The sequence below is a fragment of the Engraulis encrasicolus genome, chromosome 23 (assembly GCF_034702125.1).
Source record: "Engraulis encrasicolus isolate BLACKSEA-1 chromosome 23, IST_EnEncr_1.0, whole genome shotgun sequence".
In the NCBI taxonomy this organism is placed as follows: domain Eukaryota; kingdom Metazoa; phylum Chordata; class Actinopteri; order Clupeiformes; family Engraulidae; genus Engraulis; species Engraulis encrasicolus.
The window spans coordinates 25386778-25404277 of NC_085879.1; the positions used below are offsets into that span (position 1 = coordinate 25386778).

General features: G+C 45.9%; 1 protein-coding gene across 2 annotated transcripts in view; it reads left to right on the forward strand.

Moving 5' to 3' along the window:
* Positions 1 to 17500, forward strand: part of pls3 (plastin 3 (T isoform)) — a 93859-nt gene that overhangs the window by 27289 nt on the left and 49070 nt on the right. For both annotated transcript variants that reach the window (XM_063190132.1, XM_063190133.1), the window contains exon 3: positions 10220 to 10383. In XM_063190132.1, the coding sequence (XP_063046202.1) occupies positions 10220 to 10383 (164 nt within the window). The remainder of the gene's footprint in view (positions 1 to 10219; positions 10384 to 17500) is intronic.

Here is a 17500-nt window from a genome sequence, read left to right on the forward strand (position 1 = left end):
GCTATTCTTAGAGCAATACATTTTTAACTTCATGATGTAATCAATGATAAAAGCCCTCACACACCAGCAGCATGCATGCAGCTCCACATAAGAGCTGTATCCCTCCCATGTTTGACTTTAGGCACCATGTATTTATTCCAAATTCTTCACCTTTAACACCAAAGAAGTCTCTCCCACTGTCCTGTCTCAAAAAGCCAGCCAAGAGTATGTCAGGCCTAATTCTGACAAAAATGAAGGCTAATGGGACTCATACTCTGAAGTCAAGATCCCAAGATCAACCATTTTAGAACTGATAGCATCAAAACTATATGGTGTTGGAGATGAAGAATATGAAAAAAGAGAAATGGTGCATAAAGTGAAACATGGTACAGATACAGCTCTTATGAGGAGCTGCATGCATGCTGCAGGTGTTAGAGGGCTTTTATCATTGCTTACATCATGAAGTTAAACATGTATTGCTCTACGAATAGGGAATATGTCACCATCTCTCATTGAACTCCATTGATTTTCATTGTGTTGCATTCCATGATTACAATGACCCTAAACATACACCTAAGGCCAAAGTTGATTTTCTGGAGAGGTGAGAGTGATTCAGTGATTAAGTATGACACCCAATCTGCGTATTTGAAGTGACTTATCTGCTCATTTTGACGTTATGTTCGATAGGCGACAAAACTTTTGTCTTGTGAAAATCTGCCCTGTCTGTGTTCAATAAAGGGTCAATCTTTCTTTGGTGCATGAAATGTATTTTTGTACACACATTTTCATTCGGGAGGGTTGTAGCTCTCATATGAGTGACTTCTGAAGCCAAGTGAATAATTGAAAGTCTATTAACTGTAATTCCAAACAGTTAGATAGGCGACAACTCTTTTGGAGGCGAGTGTGTACAAATAAACTGGCCTTGCCTTGCCTTGCCTCAAGGGGTGCTGCTAGTTTACATGATTGATTCAGGGTTTTAGGCCAGATATGAGTCCATGTTGTTGGACGGGTTGTGGGTAGTCTAGTCCCCCAAGAAAATGTGAAAATACAGTTTTCAGGGCCCCCTTGACCCCTGGGCCTGGGCCTGGTAGGTCTGTGCCATAATCTGTCTTTGTCTGGTACTGGTCCAAACATGCTGTTTTCAGGCCGACCAGAATGGTGCTGGTGACATCTGATGTCTACGGTGCAGTCAAGGTCCATATGGCTGGTCATTGAAAAGACATGGCTAGTCCTAATCAGCAGTGCTGGCTTATTGTTGGCACTGGTTCTGGTCAAAAGTGCCGAACCAAAATTCTGGTATCTGTCCCTTACTCTAGTTCCAATATAATTTGCGTGTTTTCTTTTTTCCGGCCTGGTTTTACAAGAGCCTGCCTGGTTTCCCCCTCTCTTCCTTTGCCCCTTTCACTCCTCCTCGCTTCGTTTTTTTTCCGTCTCTTTTTGCTCATTCTGATTTCTGTCCTTCCCTTGTGTGCTTCTCCTTTTACTCCCTTGCTTTTTGTTTAGTCTTTGATGTTGTCCTTCTTTCCCCTTGTCCCTTTCTCTTGTGGTTTCTCCTTCTCTCTCTCTCTCTCTCTCTCTCTCTCTCTCTCTCTCTCTCTCTCTCTCTGTCTCTCTCTCTCTCTCTCTCTTTCTCTCTCTCTCTCTCTCTCTCTCTCTCTCTCTCTCTGTCTCTCTCTCTCTCTCTCTCTCTCTCTCTCTCTCTCTCAGTCTCTCTCTCCCTCTCTCTTTATTTACCCCCTTTTCCCGTCTTTTCCCATGAAATGATGCAAGTCATGCCCCAAGAATGTCCTGGGCTGCCGCTGTGCAGCTGAAGCAGGAGAGCTCCCTCCCTCACTCTACAGCAGTGTTTCTCAAACTTTTTCAGACCAAGAACCACTTTGTCCCACCAAAAATGTTCAGGGAGCACCTGTCAACTGAATTGACAGTTGAGGGGTGCTAATTTGACACTGCTAATTTCGATGCAGATCACTCACTTTTTATTCACATTACAAGCCTATCTTATTGTGTTGAAAATAAGACTTCTGCTATGTTTAGTTTTTTAATTATGTTACCAATATAGCCTACTGCTAGCTTGTCTTGGAAAAGTAGAAATCCCCTCACAGACCACCTGAGCTCTGTCACGGACCACCTGTGGTCCCCGGACCACACTTTGAGGATCACTGCTCTACAGCACGTGAGCTGAGCTGAGCCTTCTTTATGGCCTGGTGTGGCTCTGACTAGCATCGTTCCAGGAAGTTGAACTAATGGTTAGGGAGTTGGTTTGGTCTGAAAAATCTAAAGCTGCCTGCAGCAGGTTCAAATCCCATTTAATTCTCCAGGCTGTTATGCTTTTTAGCAAAGCATCTGATCTAACCCCACATTGCTCCAGGGACTGTTACCAATACCCTGTTCCAAAAGAACTGTAAAATCACTTCGGATAAAAGCGTCTGTCAAGTGTAATGTAAAAGTAATGAAAGACCCATCTCGTTCTACCCTTCCAGATTCAGATGTTTGTGTGGTTTTCAACTTTTCCATTTTGGTTCTGCCGTGTCACTGTTTTGTCTGTCATCCCTCAGTGAAGCCACATGTGCCTTCCTAAAGTTGCACAGAGCAGAGAGATGAGTACCCTGTGGCACTAATCTGCTAGCCAGGCCATGCCCTCTTAGTGACGCAACACCTTCGTTGTTGCTTCTAGTCAGGCCAAGAACAATGTACTTTTCGTTTCTCATCTCCTGAAAAATCGGGAACTCCGCTCACTTTGTCAGGAACCAATCTTATTCAGGCAGACCCTTCCCTTTGATTCCTGCAGTCAAACTGAAGATTACATTTGTATTTTTGTTTTTCATTTGGGTCCTGGCTGCTGGTGTCATTGTTCCTCAGCAAGCCCTCATCAAAGCTCAATGGTATTTGGCTTCCCCAAGCTGCACACACAGTGGCCTGAATGAACTAGGAGCCCACACCCTTCCCAGCACATGGACTGAGCCTCCTCTTTCCTCCATCAGCTCCTACTAACATTGATTCAGGCAGACATTCATTGCAGTCAGACTTGCGTTTCTAATTTTAATTTTTCATTTGGGTCCTGACTTGCTGTGCTGCGTCACTGCTTCTCCGGCAGCCTTCACCAAAAGCCCCCATGACACTTGGCTTCCAGAATCTGCACAGAGGCCTGAATGAACTGGGAGCCCACACCCTTCTCAGCACATGGACTGAGCCTCCTTTTTCCTTGATCAGCTCCTTCCGACTAACATTGATTCAAACAGACCGTTGCAGTCAGTCAGACTCTTGCGTTTTCTAATTTTAGTTTTTCATTTGGGTCCTGGCTTGCTGTGCTGTGTCACTGCTTCTCCGGCAGCCTTTACCAGAGCCCCATGGCACTTGGCTTTCACAAGCTTCACAGAGGCCTGAATGAATTAGGAGCCCACACCCACATGTACTGAGCCTCCTCTTTCCTTGAGCAGCTCCGTCCGACTAACATCGATTCAGGCAGACCGTTGCAGTCAGTCAGTCAGACTCTTGCGTTTCTATTTCAATTTTTTTCATTTGGGTCCTCAGCCTGGCTTGCTGTGCTGTGTCACTGCTTCTCCGGCAGCCCTCCCTTCACCAAAAGCCCCATGGCACTTGGCTTCCACTAAGCTGCACAGCACAGACGGATGATATCATCCACTATTTTCATCTGGTTAAGCCTGAGGAGGAGCTCAGTGCAAATTATCGGCCACGGCACAGTTTCTCCGAAGGCAGTTTGAAAAAGAAAAAAAAAAGCCACCGAGACCGAAGCGGAAAGAGTTGGAGTTTTCACTCGTGCCCTCTTTCATTTATTTAACACTCAGCTGCACCACCACAGCACAGCACATAGGCTGAGTTTAACACATGGAGCACAGCAATGCTTTTGGAAAGAGTGAGAATTTGTGTAGCAGGTGTGAGGATTTCTCAATAATTCTCATCCATCCATCCAGGTGATGGTGCTTGAAGAAGGGCTCAGATGTACAATACCTGTATGCAGCTGGATGTCTGTTGAAGCCTGGAGGTGTTTAGCCTTTCATCCAAAAAGCTTTCTACACTTCTGGCATGAGCAGAGTTGTATAAAGTAGAAGTAGAAGTACAGATGCAATTTCAACACTCATAGAATGATATTATAAAGTTGAAATCATGTAATATCAAACCATGTAATACCATACCACTAGTGTTGCAATTACATCTGTTAAAGTATTTCTACTTCTATTTTATACAACTCTGGGTGTGAGGGTCATTCCTTGCCATATCAAACACTTTTCAGACCTCCTCGGCACAGGTTTGAATGAAACTTTGCATACTGATTTTAGAAAGAACTACAAAACTTCATGTTATTTATTAAAGATTAGCACTGTACACTACTCAGTTTTATCAGTTTTGTGCGAGTGTCTGATTTCATGTGGAATGGAACAGCTATAACTTTGTGGATCACTGGAGGTGGAGAATTGAAAAAAAGTGTCTTCAAGCTCCAAAAGTCCAGGTGCCCTTTTTACTATTGACTACAAGGTGATTGCTGAGCCAACTCAGTAGTCTGACCAACTACCATTAAGCTTCTGATCTCCTTTTGAAAATCATTGCCCCCGTTGCGATACAACACAATAGCAACTTTATTGTCAGTTTTCACTGAAATTCATTCTGCATCCCTGAGCAAGACTCATTTCAGAAAAGATCAGGCTTGTGTTGTCTTGCACTGTTTTTTTCTACCAAGACGTCATTCCTCAATCTAATCAGCTGTCATGTAACGCACAGCTTGATAATTCATCCTTTATGTCAGACACAAGTCGTATCTTGTGTTTTGATATGGAATCACTCAGTCAGTCAGTTCAGTTCTGTGGGCTCTGCTTTGTTGTGCTTCTTGGCCAGGCACTGGACTGCATGGTAGGCCCTTAAGAGGGTAAATAGAGGGAGATGCAGGCTCCATAACGTGGCCCTCTCATCTCATCTCATCTCGTCTGTCAATCAATACCTCCCGAATTGGCCCTAACTCAATCAGCGGCTCTGCTCGCTCTCCCAGCCGGCAGCTCATTTCCTACTTGTTAGGCCTGTTACGCAGAGAAGGAGAGAGATGTAGAGAGAGAGCCTGGCCGGCTGCATTGATGCTTCCTGTGAGATCCTTTGTCACTGTCGCGATAGGTAAGCATCAGAGTGGTCCATCTGTCACTCTAGGTAGCGGTGACGGTTGAGCATCATGAGACGGACATGTAATGCATGTCTCCACTCTTCATCCGTTTCTGTTTCCTCTTATCTCACTTGTACTCATTCCCTACCTGTGGGGCAGTGAGTGACATGGAGAGAGCCAGAGGGGCTGCCTCAGTGATGCTTCCTGTGGCGGGGGTGGGGGGGGTGTAGCTTGTGATCTTGGCGATGGTATTGGATAACAGGTAGTGCTGGTGATGACAAAGAAGCCTTGAGTGGCGGAACTGCAGTGTCCATCTTCACTCATTATCGGTTTCTTATTGTCTTACTTGTCAGACTCACTTCCTACTACCTGTTGGGCTGAGGGCCTGGTTGCAATGAGAGGGATCTTGCCATGGTGGCAGTGCAGACAGAGACAGAGAAAGACTTCCTATGAGCGCCTTTGGCACTGGCAATACTGCCATACAAAGGCAAAATGCAGTAATTACATGTATTTTGTCAAAATTGAGCTTAGACTGAAAATGGTCTTCATAACACCACCTTTATTTGTGAAAAAGCCTTATTTTAGATGTTATCTGTCATTTGTAGTGACTTCAATATCCAACTTAATGCCAAGGCGTTTTTGAAGGCATTTTTTCTCGGTTTCAATGTTGACGTAGTTACTGCACTTTGCCTTTGTAGGGCAGAATAGGTAGTGCTGGTGATGACCAAGCATCATTTGGTGGAACTGTATGTAATATCTCTCTCCACTCCTAATCGATTTCTTCTTACTGTATGTATCTTAATCGCATTCATTTCCTGCTTGTTAGGCGTTTACACTGAGAGTGCGTTACAATGCCTCCTCCACTTGTGCTTGTGGCCTCATACCAGGAAGTAATATGTCATGATGACATCACTGACAACAGGGTTATATTTCAATATCTTGCAAAAGCTCAATTGTAAAGTCTTTTTCTCATTTGCAATTGGGATGGTGAATGAAAAACAGTCCCTCAAAAGTTGTTGTGGCTAGGCTGACACTGGGAAACTTTCGTTTTCTCCACGGAGGAGGGGCCAGGAGGCGGGGCGAGGCCACGAGCACAAGTGGAGGGAGCAAGGTCGCATATTGGAATGCACACTGAGAGACTCACTCAACCTTTATCTCTTTCTCCTCATTTGGGGTGTTTTTCTCGAAAACATAGTTGTTAGCAATTTAGCCACTTGTGTAGTTGCCAATGGGGATTTGCATTACAAACAACAAACTAGCTATATAATGAAGTTAGCAACTATGGTTTCGAGAAATGCACACCTGTTTTGTCCTTACCGGGCTCTCTTCTCTTTCGTTCTCAGTAGAAGAGAGCATGTTTAAATGTGTGTAGTACATTGGAGTCTACTTTATTGTTCCCAGGGGGTAATTTCTTGGGCTTCAATCAATCACTGCATTACATACAGTGGTAACATACCCAGCGTATAACATAAAAAACATAATAGAAAGCATAAAAACATGAACTGTACACTGCATGTGCATGTGTCTATCTGTTATTGAGCAGTTTTATGGCAGTCGGGGGATGAAAGAGTTCTTATAAGACGGTTTCCTTCCCCCTCTTTCTCTCCATCTCTGAAAGTCTCTCCTGTCCTCTATAGCAGTGTTCCCCAACCTTTTTTGTCTTGTGTACTTTTTCAGCCTTTTTGTCATACCCTGGGTACCCCCCTCACCCATGCTCTATATCCCAATGTGACTATGCTCCATACATTTGTTCATATTCCCACTTAGCCCCTCCTGTCTGCTCTTGTACCCCTATAGTGGTACACGTACCCCTGATTGGGAGTCACTGCTCTATAGTGGCTTACTATGATGCTGGCATCAAATATGGGGTCTATGGTGTTTCTCTCCTCCTTCACCACAACACTGTCTTATAGTGCTATGCATGAACGGCACTATGTGCTCCATGAAATATTTAGCAGAGTGCATATGCTGTGGGTTGCCTCCAGCATCGCAACACAACACAGCTATTTGGAGGGATGCAATGTGAAATATGCTGTGACACACACACACACACACACACACACACAGACAGACACACACAGGACCTGTTGCATTTGATTTGACTAAGCGTCTGCCATTTAACTGTTCCATATTCCTATATATGCTATATGCTCCTTCCCCTGTGATTACGGTTTTACAGCATTTTTTAATTGATTGGGGTTGCTTTCAGGCACGTGCGCTTTATTAATTTGAACCGGTTTTGCCAGTTAGCGGTCACATTAATGCATAGGCTGCATACATTCCCTTGTACAGTGCACACACCCGTTCAGTCTGCTATGTTCACACAATTTGAATTCATCGCCACTTCATTTGGTTATGGCTACGCGCACGCACGCACACACGCACACACACAGACCTACATCTGATGTCTGTCCATTCGTCCATCAGCATGAGATTAGCATGTAGCAAGCGGAGCAGTAAATCCATGGTGTCGATGACAGCTGCAGCAAAATCTCCCAAATCTCCACTAGCACCAGCTTGTCACTTCCTGCTTCATCACTTCCTGTCCCATTCAGGCACTTCCTTTTAGTGCGGACGGTTAGTAGTAGCACAGGGTGGCTGCGGGTCACTAAAAAGTCTTAGATTGTATTAAATTGGGTGGAGTAATTAACCAGTGCTCTCCCCCCATCCTCCACCATGACTGAGTTACTCTGAGCATGGTACCTTCCCGCCGCTCTGCACCCTCGGGGAGCCGTTTCAGGCTGTGCCCTTGCAGGGGTGAGGAATAAATGCAATTTCGTGTGCTGGGGAGTGCTGTGTCCCAATGACGATGGAAGTTTCACAGGTGGACTTTCAAGAGGACCGGATGAGAACCCTGACCTGGGTCTGGGAAAACTGACCCATTTGTACCCCCAAGCCCCGTCATGTTTCCCTGCCTGTAGGATCTGATGGTTGATGAACACTCAGTTATTTAGTTAACCTTTATGTCGCCACCCATGATATGTATGCGGGAAGTGAGCATTATCGGTAACAGGTGTAGCTTAGAGCACTGCTGCCTAGCCTGCCGCCGCCATTGAAGCGTCAGAGCAGACGCACTTCATAAGCAAAGCAGCATGTCCGACTCATCCCTCATTTGACTACGCTAGGATTCCGTCTGCCTGCCTGCCAATCTGCCAGTTCGCTGTGACCATCTAAAGGCAATACCAAATATGGCCATGATGAGAAACCTGTGTGGCAAGCGCACACACGCATGAACACAAACGGACACGCACGCAGACACGCACGCAGACACGCACGCACACAGACAGACAGACAGACACGCACACAGACAGACAGACAGACAGACAGACAGAAACGCACGCACACAGACAGACAGACACGAACACACACAGACAGACAGACAGACAGACACGCACGCACACAGACAGACAGACAGACACGCACACAGACAGACAGACAGACAGGCACGCACACAGACAGACAGACAGACAGACAGACAGGCAGACAGACAGGCAGACAGACAGACAGACAGGCAGACAGACAGGCAGACAGACAGACAGACAGGCAGACAGACAGACACGCACACAGACAGACACGCACACAGACAGACACGCAGACAGACAGACAGACAGACAGACACACGCACGCACGCACACAGACAGACAGACAGACAGACAGACAGACAGACAGACAGACAGACAGACACGCACACAGACAGACACGCACGCACGCACGCACACAGACAGACAGACAGACACGCACACAGACAGACAGACAGACAGACAGACAGACAGACAGACAGACACGCACACAGACAGACAGACAGACAGACACGCACACACACAGACAGACAGACACGCACACACACAGACAGACAGACACGCACACACACAGACAGACAGACACGCACACACACAGACAGACAGACACGCACACACACAGACGCGCACACACTACACACACCCCTCTGTGAGGGGCTCTCATTATAAAGCTAAATAATGCTTAACTAGCGCATTAGCTTATTTGACAAGGACCATGTACTGTACAACACAGTTCTGGTTGGAGTTAGCTGAAAAGCTAATTTGCATCACAGCTTTCACTCTGCCCAGACCAGAACGATCCTTAATCTGACGGTCAATAAATGTTTTTTGACTTTTGACTCTTGTGGTTTTTACCAGTAGCAAGAAAATGACCCAAGTAAAACATTGTTACATTTGGCCCTCACATGGCTGGGAAAACCTTACCCAAAAACTATCATGCCCATACTCGCCTACAAACAGAGCTTCAAGCTCAGTGCCTCATCAGCCTTATTGCCCGACTTGGCGACTTTCTGCCTCCATTTCTGTGAACAGTCACATGGTACCAGCGATCCATCTGCGTCACAGAAATCTAAAACAAGAGACAAATCTCCCTGGAATGTTTTTGAAAAATCACTCTGCCTCTCAACGCTCCGTTCTCCCGTTCTGGTAACTGATAGCTGACATTACTGCAGAAACTGACAGGCTGTTTATTTGATGTATGTCTGTTAATAAATTAAGAAGGCCCTCTGACTTTGAAATTGGCTTGCGTCCGGGCGAGTGCGCGTGTAAGAGAGCGCGCGAGTGCATGTTTTTTTTGGGGGGAGGCTGTGGTCAATGGTGTTTGGATGCAGGTTTGAGTCCCACCCTTGTCAGTAGGAGAATGTTTGTCCCAACACCTTCATACAAGACTTGACCAAGGCTTGTAACTGCACACCAATACCCTAAATAACGAAATCACTCTGAATAAGTGTTCAGCTAGTTAATTGTCATGTTTCTGTGTGCAGACCTGTACACATTTACATACAGTACCCTTAGCAGTTGCTTTTATGCAATGTTATGTAATCTCATCTAATGACCCGAACGGCAATGGTTTTGGATAAAGGCATAATATTGTGTAATAATGAATAATAAATAATAATAAAAAGTATAATATTGTGTAATATAACGCGTGCGGGCCTGCGTTCGTACCCGCCCTCCCTCGCTGGACAGCTGTGTGTGCGTGCGTGCGGACCTGAACAGCTGTGTGTGCCTGCGTGCGGACCTGAACAGCAATGGCTTTGGATAAAGGCATCAGCTAAGTGTAATATTATGTAATATAACGTAATGTTATATATTTTTTTGTGTGTGTTTGTAGACCTGAACGGCAATGGCTTCATCTGTGACTACGAGCTGCACGACCTCTTCAAGGAGGCCAACCTGCCGTTGCCGGGATACAAGGTGCGCGAGATCATCCAGAAACTCATGACCGACGGCGACAAGGACAAAGACAACAAGATCAACTTCGATGAGTTCGTCTCGGTCAGTACGCACGCACGCACGCACGCACACACACACACACACACTTGGGTCACACGCGCATTGCGAGAGTCGAGTCTAGTCTGCCTAATGTAATATGGTGACACAGGCCAGCCTGTGCGGAGGGCAACGTAATTTAATGGTGTCCATGACATGCCACTTCAGCTTTAGATGTGAGAGAACCAGACTCGTGTTTTGAAGGCTGAAAAATTAAAAGTTGTTTCTTGAGCAAAGGTAACACTGATCTTGAATTGTACACTCAACAAATGCTGAACAGATGTCTGTCCTGAAATTCAACTGAAGTCTGTTCAATGTTCCCCTTAACATGGTTGGAACCAAAAGAATCTACAATCTCAAGTCTAGATAGTAGGCCATCCAAATAAACTGTGGTCAAGTAAACAAGTCTTGCTGCACGAGCACACCTGAAGAGACCAAGGCTACAAAGCATCGCAAGAACGACACAAGCAACGTAACCGACAGAGTAGGAGCATTAAAACCAGAATGCAAGAATTCTGATTGGCTACTGTGGCTCTCTCCATATCTCATTATTAGAATATTCGCTGACGTTCAGCTACAAACTACCGCTCATGTCGCTCAAATTCGGCGTAGCAATGGTGGGGGATGGCATATGCGCCAATATCTTTTTCTGAGCGTTTCGCTCGGTGCGTAATTCCATAAATAGTATGGCGAAAAGGAAGAACGGAGTTGCACACAAGAGCTGTGAAATGTCAGTTTGGCTGGTAGGAAAGGCCAACTTACCAGCCACTTTGACCCATTAGTGAGTGTTTGGTTAGTAAGATTAACATCTACTAGCCGTTTTGGCTGATGATGAAAAAAGTTAATTTAGAGCCCTGCCCATCAATATGAAAGATCAGCTTATGCAGTATATATACTGTTTGAAAAGAAAAGGCAACAGACTGTTGCCACACGTGTTTTTTTCTCGCGCTCCTATGTTACATCAGATATTTTGGGCAACAGAGATTGTGCAAAGTAGTGTTAGGCTCTCATGACTCGGCTCCGGTCAATGAAGTGGCCATCTTGTCTTTACCCATGGTGCAATGCTGTCTGTGTCTGCCATGTATTGGCATACGGTAACTATTACTCAATTGTGTTGACACACTGGACAACACAATCCCACAATTATGTGCAATGACACAAGACAGATTATACAGCGCCCTTACTACTCGCAATCCAGCCCTGGCAGGGGGCTCCCCTAGGTGGCCGCTGGTCTCTGCCTGAGGTTTCTTCCTGACTACAGGGGGTCTTTTTTCTCAGACCTCACTGAGCTTTTTTTTTTTTCCCCTCACAAACTATGAATCAAGCGAAAGGGAGTTTTTCCTCACCCCTGATGCCACCAGGGGCCGCACCTGAGCGCCCAATCTCTGTGTGACTATCTATGACTTATGATAGGCCCAGCCACTATGGACCTTACACATCTAAGAATCCTGGTCCTAACCTACGTTGACCTTATGACTCTACATTCTCTGTCTATCTCTTCTTCCTCTGCCTTCCTGCTTTTTATGCCTCTCCTCTATACCTCTCCTTTTAAATCTATCTCTAACAATGTTTTTTCCCATTTGTTAAGCACTTTGAGTTACATGCCTTGTATGACACAGTGCTATACAAATACAATTATTATTATTTATTATTACTTCTTTATTTGGATCAACATTTGTCATAGCACTGTCCAAATGTGGTTTGAAGGGGAGTCTTATACAGTATTAGCACGCTTCTCGTTGCTCAACTTGGATGAGCCACTGAACAACAGTATCGTTTTATGTCCACGACATCTTTCTTTCAAACAACCCACACAGAGACTGTGTGTGTTTTTGGCTCACAGATTGTTTTCGATGAACTGAAATGAGAAACGCATACATACAAATACAAACAGACTCTTGTCTCTCTCGTCCTTGCACACATACGCCCAGTACCGACTGGGGAAACTGCCAGGCGGGATCCGCGACGCGCAATATCGCGCTGGGGGTGTGGTCACGGATACTCCCATTAGATTCTCCCCGGGGCTAACTACGGTGCTCACCCGACTTTCGAGCCTCGCGGTGCGGGCTGTGTCTCGCAGCTGGCACCGGGTAGACCGAGCGAGATAACAAACGGCGAACGGTCGTTTGCACACATTACTCACTCAATAGCACAACACAGTATGTACATGGCTTAAATACGATTGTGTTTTGGTCCTAGATAACATCTAAGCCCCGTTATATCATTATAGAAGTACAGAAGTAGTCTAATATAAGCTTGTAGCTGCCTGGTTCTGGTAAAATGCTAACGTTAGCTTACCCAGTTAGCTCAAAACATCGAGTGATCAAATGGCAATGTGGAGTAACCTTTTTGTGTTACATAAGTTTGTGGTGCATTTTTACATCAATCCGTGGTAGTCGTGACATTTATAAGCATTTAGGGTCTTTATATTAAGCAAAAACGTGATGTTGGAAATCACAGAAATCGCCGCCATGTTTTTAAAAATGTTTTGTAACTCCCGCCCTTGCTACCCATACGCCCATCTGATTGGTTATTGGACCATCAAATTTGCATGATATAGAGAACTCGTCTATATCAAATCGCGTCCCGCTGCGATATCGCTTCACCTCCGCGCTGTCAAGCGCGATATCGCCCCCATTCAAAGTCAATGAGAGCGGAGCGGAATTACTCTGTGTGGGTACGGGCCGATACTCTTGCATGTGTTCCGCATTTGAATACAGCTCGCTTCCATGACCTCTGCCCTGCTCTTGTCTTTGTGTGCTTTGTTGGGGCTTTATGAGGGAAAACCTGTTTGCCTTCTGCACACATGCTTGGCTGGCAAATTACGGTCTTGAAGTTGGAGAGGGAGAGAGAGGGAGGGGGAGCAAAAAAAGAAATGCAGAGGGACCTGCAAACGATCCCATATGATGACGCATTTGTGCGTCCATGACAGAAAAGTGGGTCAGACTCAGACAGACTCAACTTGCGTAATTTTCTCCTAAATGAATTCCATAAATGATTGAGGATCCCAAGACGGATGTGCACAGCTGTGTGTGCCTGTTCATTTCTGCCTGTAGGTCTTTGTGCACTGCATGCCCTCATGTGCCACTTCAGTGTAGTGTATGTGCTGTAACATATTTGCTCCCATGTGCACATTAACCTGATGACTTGTATATGTTGTTTGACCTTTGGCGCCTGGAGCGACATGCGCTGCATTCAGGCTCTTGAGATTTGACCTTTTTGAAATTAAAATGTGGGTATGTTAGAGCTGAATGAACACATTGTAATGCAAGATAGATGAGGGTCTTAACCTCTGATACACATAAAAACATTAAACATGATTGCATTTAGACCCTGAGATATTTAGGTTTTTGTAGGCTGAGGGCAACTTTCTCAGCAAAGGCTTAGGCATTCATCAGACATTTGTTTTTGCAGGTACTTTAGGCATCAGTGGGTTTAGGGAGGAACCAAATGGGAGACCGTGCTACTAAGGATTGTCCTAAATAGGCCTTGTCTGTCCCCCACAGAAATAATGCACTACATGACTGTGTTCATTTTCTATCTCTATCTCTATCTCTATCTCTATCTCTCTCTCTCTCTCTCTCTGTCTGTCTGTCTGTCTGTCTGTCTGTCTGTCTGTCTGTCTGTCTGTCTGTCTGTCTGTCTGTCTTTCTTCTCTCTGTCTGTCTGTCTTTCTTCTCTCTGTCTGTCTGTCTGTCTTCTCTCTGTCTGTCTGTCTTTCTTCTCTCTGTCTGTCTGTCTGTCTGTCTGTCTGTCTGTCTTTCTCTTTCTCTTTCTCGCTCTCCTCTCTCTCGCATCGAGAGTTGAGTTACTCTAACATAGCACACCAGAAGACCAAAGCATGATGTGTCTTAAAGAGGTGCACATATAGGCTACTTGTGGTAATCTTTTAGTCTCGGTTCTGTGAGGGGATTCACCTAATCCCCGGGCCCAGGAAACTAGAGATAAAAGTCTCTCTCAGCCATGGCTCAGTGGTTAGAGCACTGGCCTTTAGATCAGAGGGTTGCAGGTTCAAATCCCACCCTTACCAGCACCTCCATTCATGGCTAAGGTGCCCTTGAGACACCTAACCCCACATTGTTCCAGGTCCTGTAACCAATACCCTTAGCCTAAATAAGTCGCTTTGGATACAAGCGTCAGCTAAGTGTAATGTAATGTAATGTAAATGTCTAGCCAAGTTATTGCAGCCAGTTAAAGACAAAGGAATCAATAAGGTTAGGAAACTAAGCAGGCAGACTCTATNCCCAAACTTCAGAGAAACAGGGCCCACTTTGAAAAGGCTTTCCAAAAGGTGACTCCTCCTCTGTTATATCCACTTGGTGATGGTTAAACAATATTACAATTACATTGTAACAATCGAAGATGTATTTTAAGGACCCCTCACACAGCCCATCTGCAGTATCACAATGGCCCGCCCACCAGTTGGGGAATCACTTTAGTAATTAAAGGGGGGTTGGTGGTGAGAATCTTGGGTCAGCCTAGGAGACAGAATGTGGATAGACAGAGTCCGTCAAAGTTAGTGCACCAGAGCATTTGGCCCAGAACAGCAAAGATAACTTTTTGCCAGGTTATGCCTCTTTTCCACTGCCGTTTTTCTGGTAGGCCTACAGCTCGACACCGCGCGACTCGGCTGCCACTTTTTGCTTTTTGAATAGGCACGACACAGCTCAATCGTAAAGCAAAAAGTTACGGCCGAGTCGCGCTGTTTCGAGCCGTAGGCCTACCAGAAAAACGGCAGTGGAATGGCATTAGTGTACTGTAGCATGGAAAAGAAGGAGAGAGGGTCCGTGTGGTTGAGAGGTTAGTAAAGGGGTTTGTAAGGAGTATGGGATTAGCTGAGGTGTAAGGCGGGCAGGGCTGGCTGCTTACAGCAGCGTTGGCTGGGCCCAGGACAAAGGGCCCCCCCAAACCCAATACATACATTGTAAGGAGGACCCAATTCTGTGCCCCCTTTCTCCCTTCACCCGGGACAACGGACCCCTTTGTACCCCCCACCCTGTTGGCTTGTCTGCATACTGCATACAGGACAGGAGCTCTTTGAACCTTCTGGTGAACAGAGGAAGAGAGAGACTTGGGCTATGCAAAAGGAACCCACACTGCAGTGCTGTGCTGTGCCAACCCCTTCTGTTGACAGTTATAATGCCAAGCAGTGAAGCCGACAGGGGGGACAAAGGGGTCTGTTGCATAGACAACATATGGTCTGTTGTCCCAGGCCCAGGGAGAGGTGGGGCCCAGAATTTTGTTCTCATTATACTGTATATATTAGGTGGTGGGGCCCATTCAGATGACTTTGTCCTGGGCCCGGCTAAACGTGTCTGCCAAGTGCAGAGTTGTATAAATTAGAAGTACAAGTACTCTTACAGATGTAATGACAACACTAGTAGTATGATATTACATGCTTTCAACTTTTAATATCGTACTACTTGTGTTGTCATTACATCTGTAAGAGAACTTCTACTTCTACTTTATACAACTCTGGCCAAGTGAGTCTGATAAAAAACACCAAAGTGAATGCTTATCTGGGGCCAAAACACACTCTAGCAGTGGAGTGAACATGAACAATGTGTTATTACCTACAGCTGAGCCGGGTCCGCTCAGGACAAGAAAACAAGGAACAAAAGTCTGTCTGTGTGTGCATATCTGTTTCTCAACAACAACAAAAAAATTCGAAATGTATTTATATAGCACATTATCATGCTCAATCATCTTTGAATGTGCTGAAAGCGAAATATTTATCTTGGTGTCTTGTCGGTCTTGTTCACAGACAGGCAAACAAGCTGACCGGCACAACACAGCAGTGTTAAACATTCATCCCTGGCCTTCAGCAAGAAACTGCTGCTCGCTATCTGTGCATGTCCACCACGATTGTGTAAAGTAGGACTTTAAAGCAGGTCCACACCCAACCACATACTTGCTGACATGTGCATAACTCATGTTACCGCTTTTTGATGAATAGGACTTTTTATCACGATTCTCGCACAGGAGTGTAACTTGATTAGTTAGAGGCGTGTGCGTGCGTGTGTGTGTGCGCTTGTGTGTGTGTGTGTGTGTGTGTGTGCGCTTGTGTGTGTGTGTGCGCTTGTGTGTGTGTGTGCGCTTGTGTGTGTGTGTGCGCTTGTGTGTGTGCGTGTGCGTGTGCGCGTGCGCGTGTGCGTGAGTCATGAGCGTGTTGCTGGTCAGCAGATGAACTCCTCTAGACTGGCAGCTGAGATGCACATTCCCACTCTGAATAACAGAACAAACCAACCACACACACACACACGCGCGCACACACACACACCCTCTGAATGACCGCTCGGCACATAACAGACCAGACCAGCCTTCTACACACACACACACACACACACACACACACACACACACACACACACACACACACACACACACACACACACACACACACACACACCCTCTGTATAACCGCTCAGCACATGACGGAACAGACCACTCTTCTACGCGCACACACGCACACACGCACACGCACACACACACACACACACACACACACACACACACACACACACACACACACACACACACACACACACACACACACACACGCCCTCTATATAATGGCTCAGAACAGACCAGCCACACACACACCCACACACCCGCCCTCTGTAAGATTGCTCAGCACAGACCAGACCAGCCAAACACACACTCATCCCCATGGGATCAGTAGTATTTACTGCATGGATCACAGCATACTGTATGGAAGGATGGTCAGGGCATTGCTCAACATTAGTGGACATCATCATCATGGCATTGTAAGAGTCACCATACATAATTAATCATTGTTAAACACGCACATGCACAAACGCGCCTGCAAGTACCCCATTAGAAATGCATAGCCCACACCTGCCTCAGTTAACCCAGATTTACTGTGAGTGACGTGACACTCTCACACACACACACACACGCATAATCCGAGTGACACAATATTTCATCTGCTCATCTGGCCATCCGGTCTGTGCCTGTCACACACACACACACACACACACACACACACACACACACACACACACACACACACACACACACACACACACACACACACACACACACACACACACACACACACACGCGCACACACACCCTGGCATGTATGTAGCAATTCCCAGGG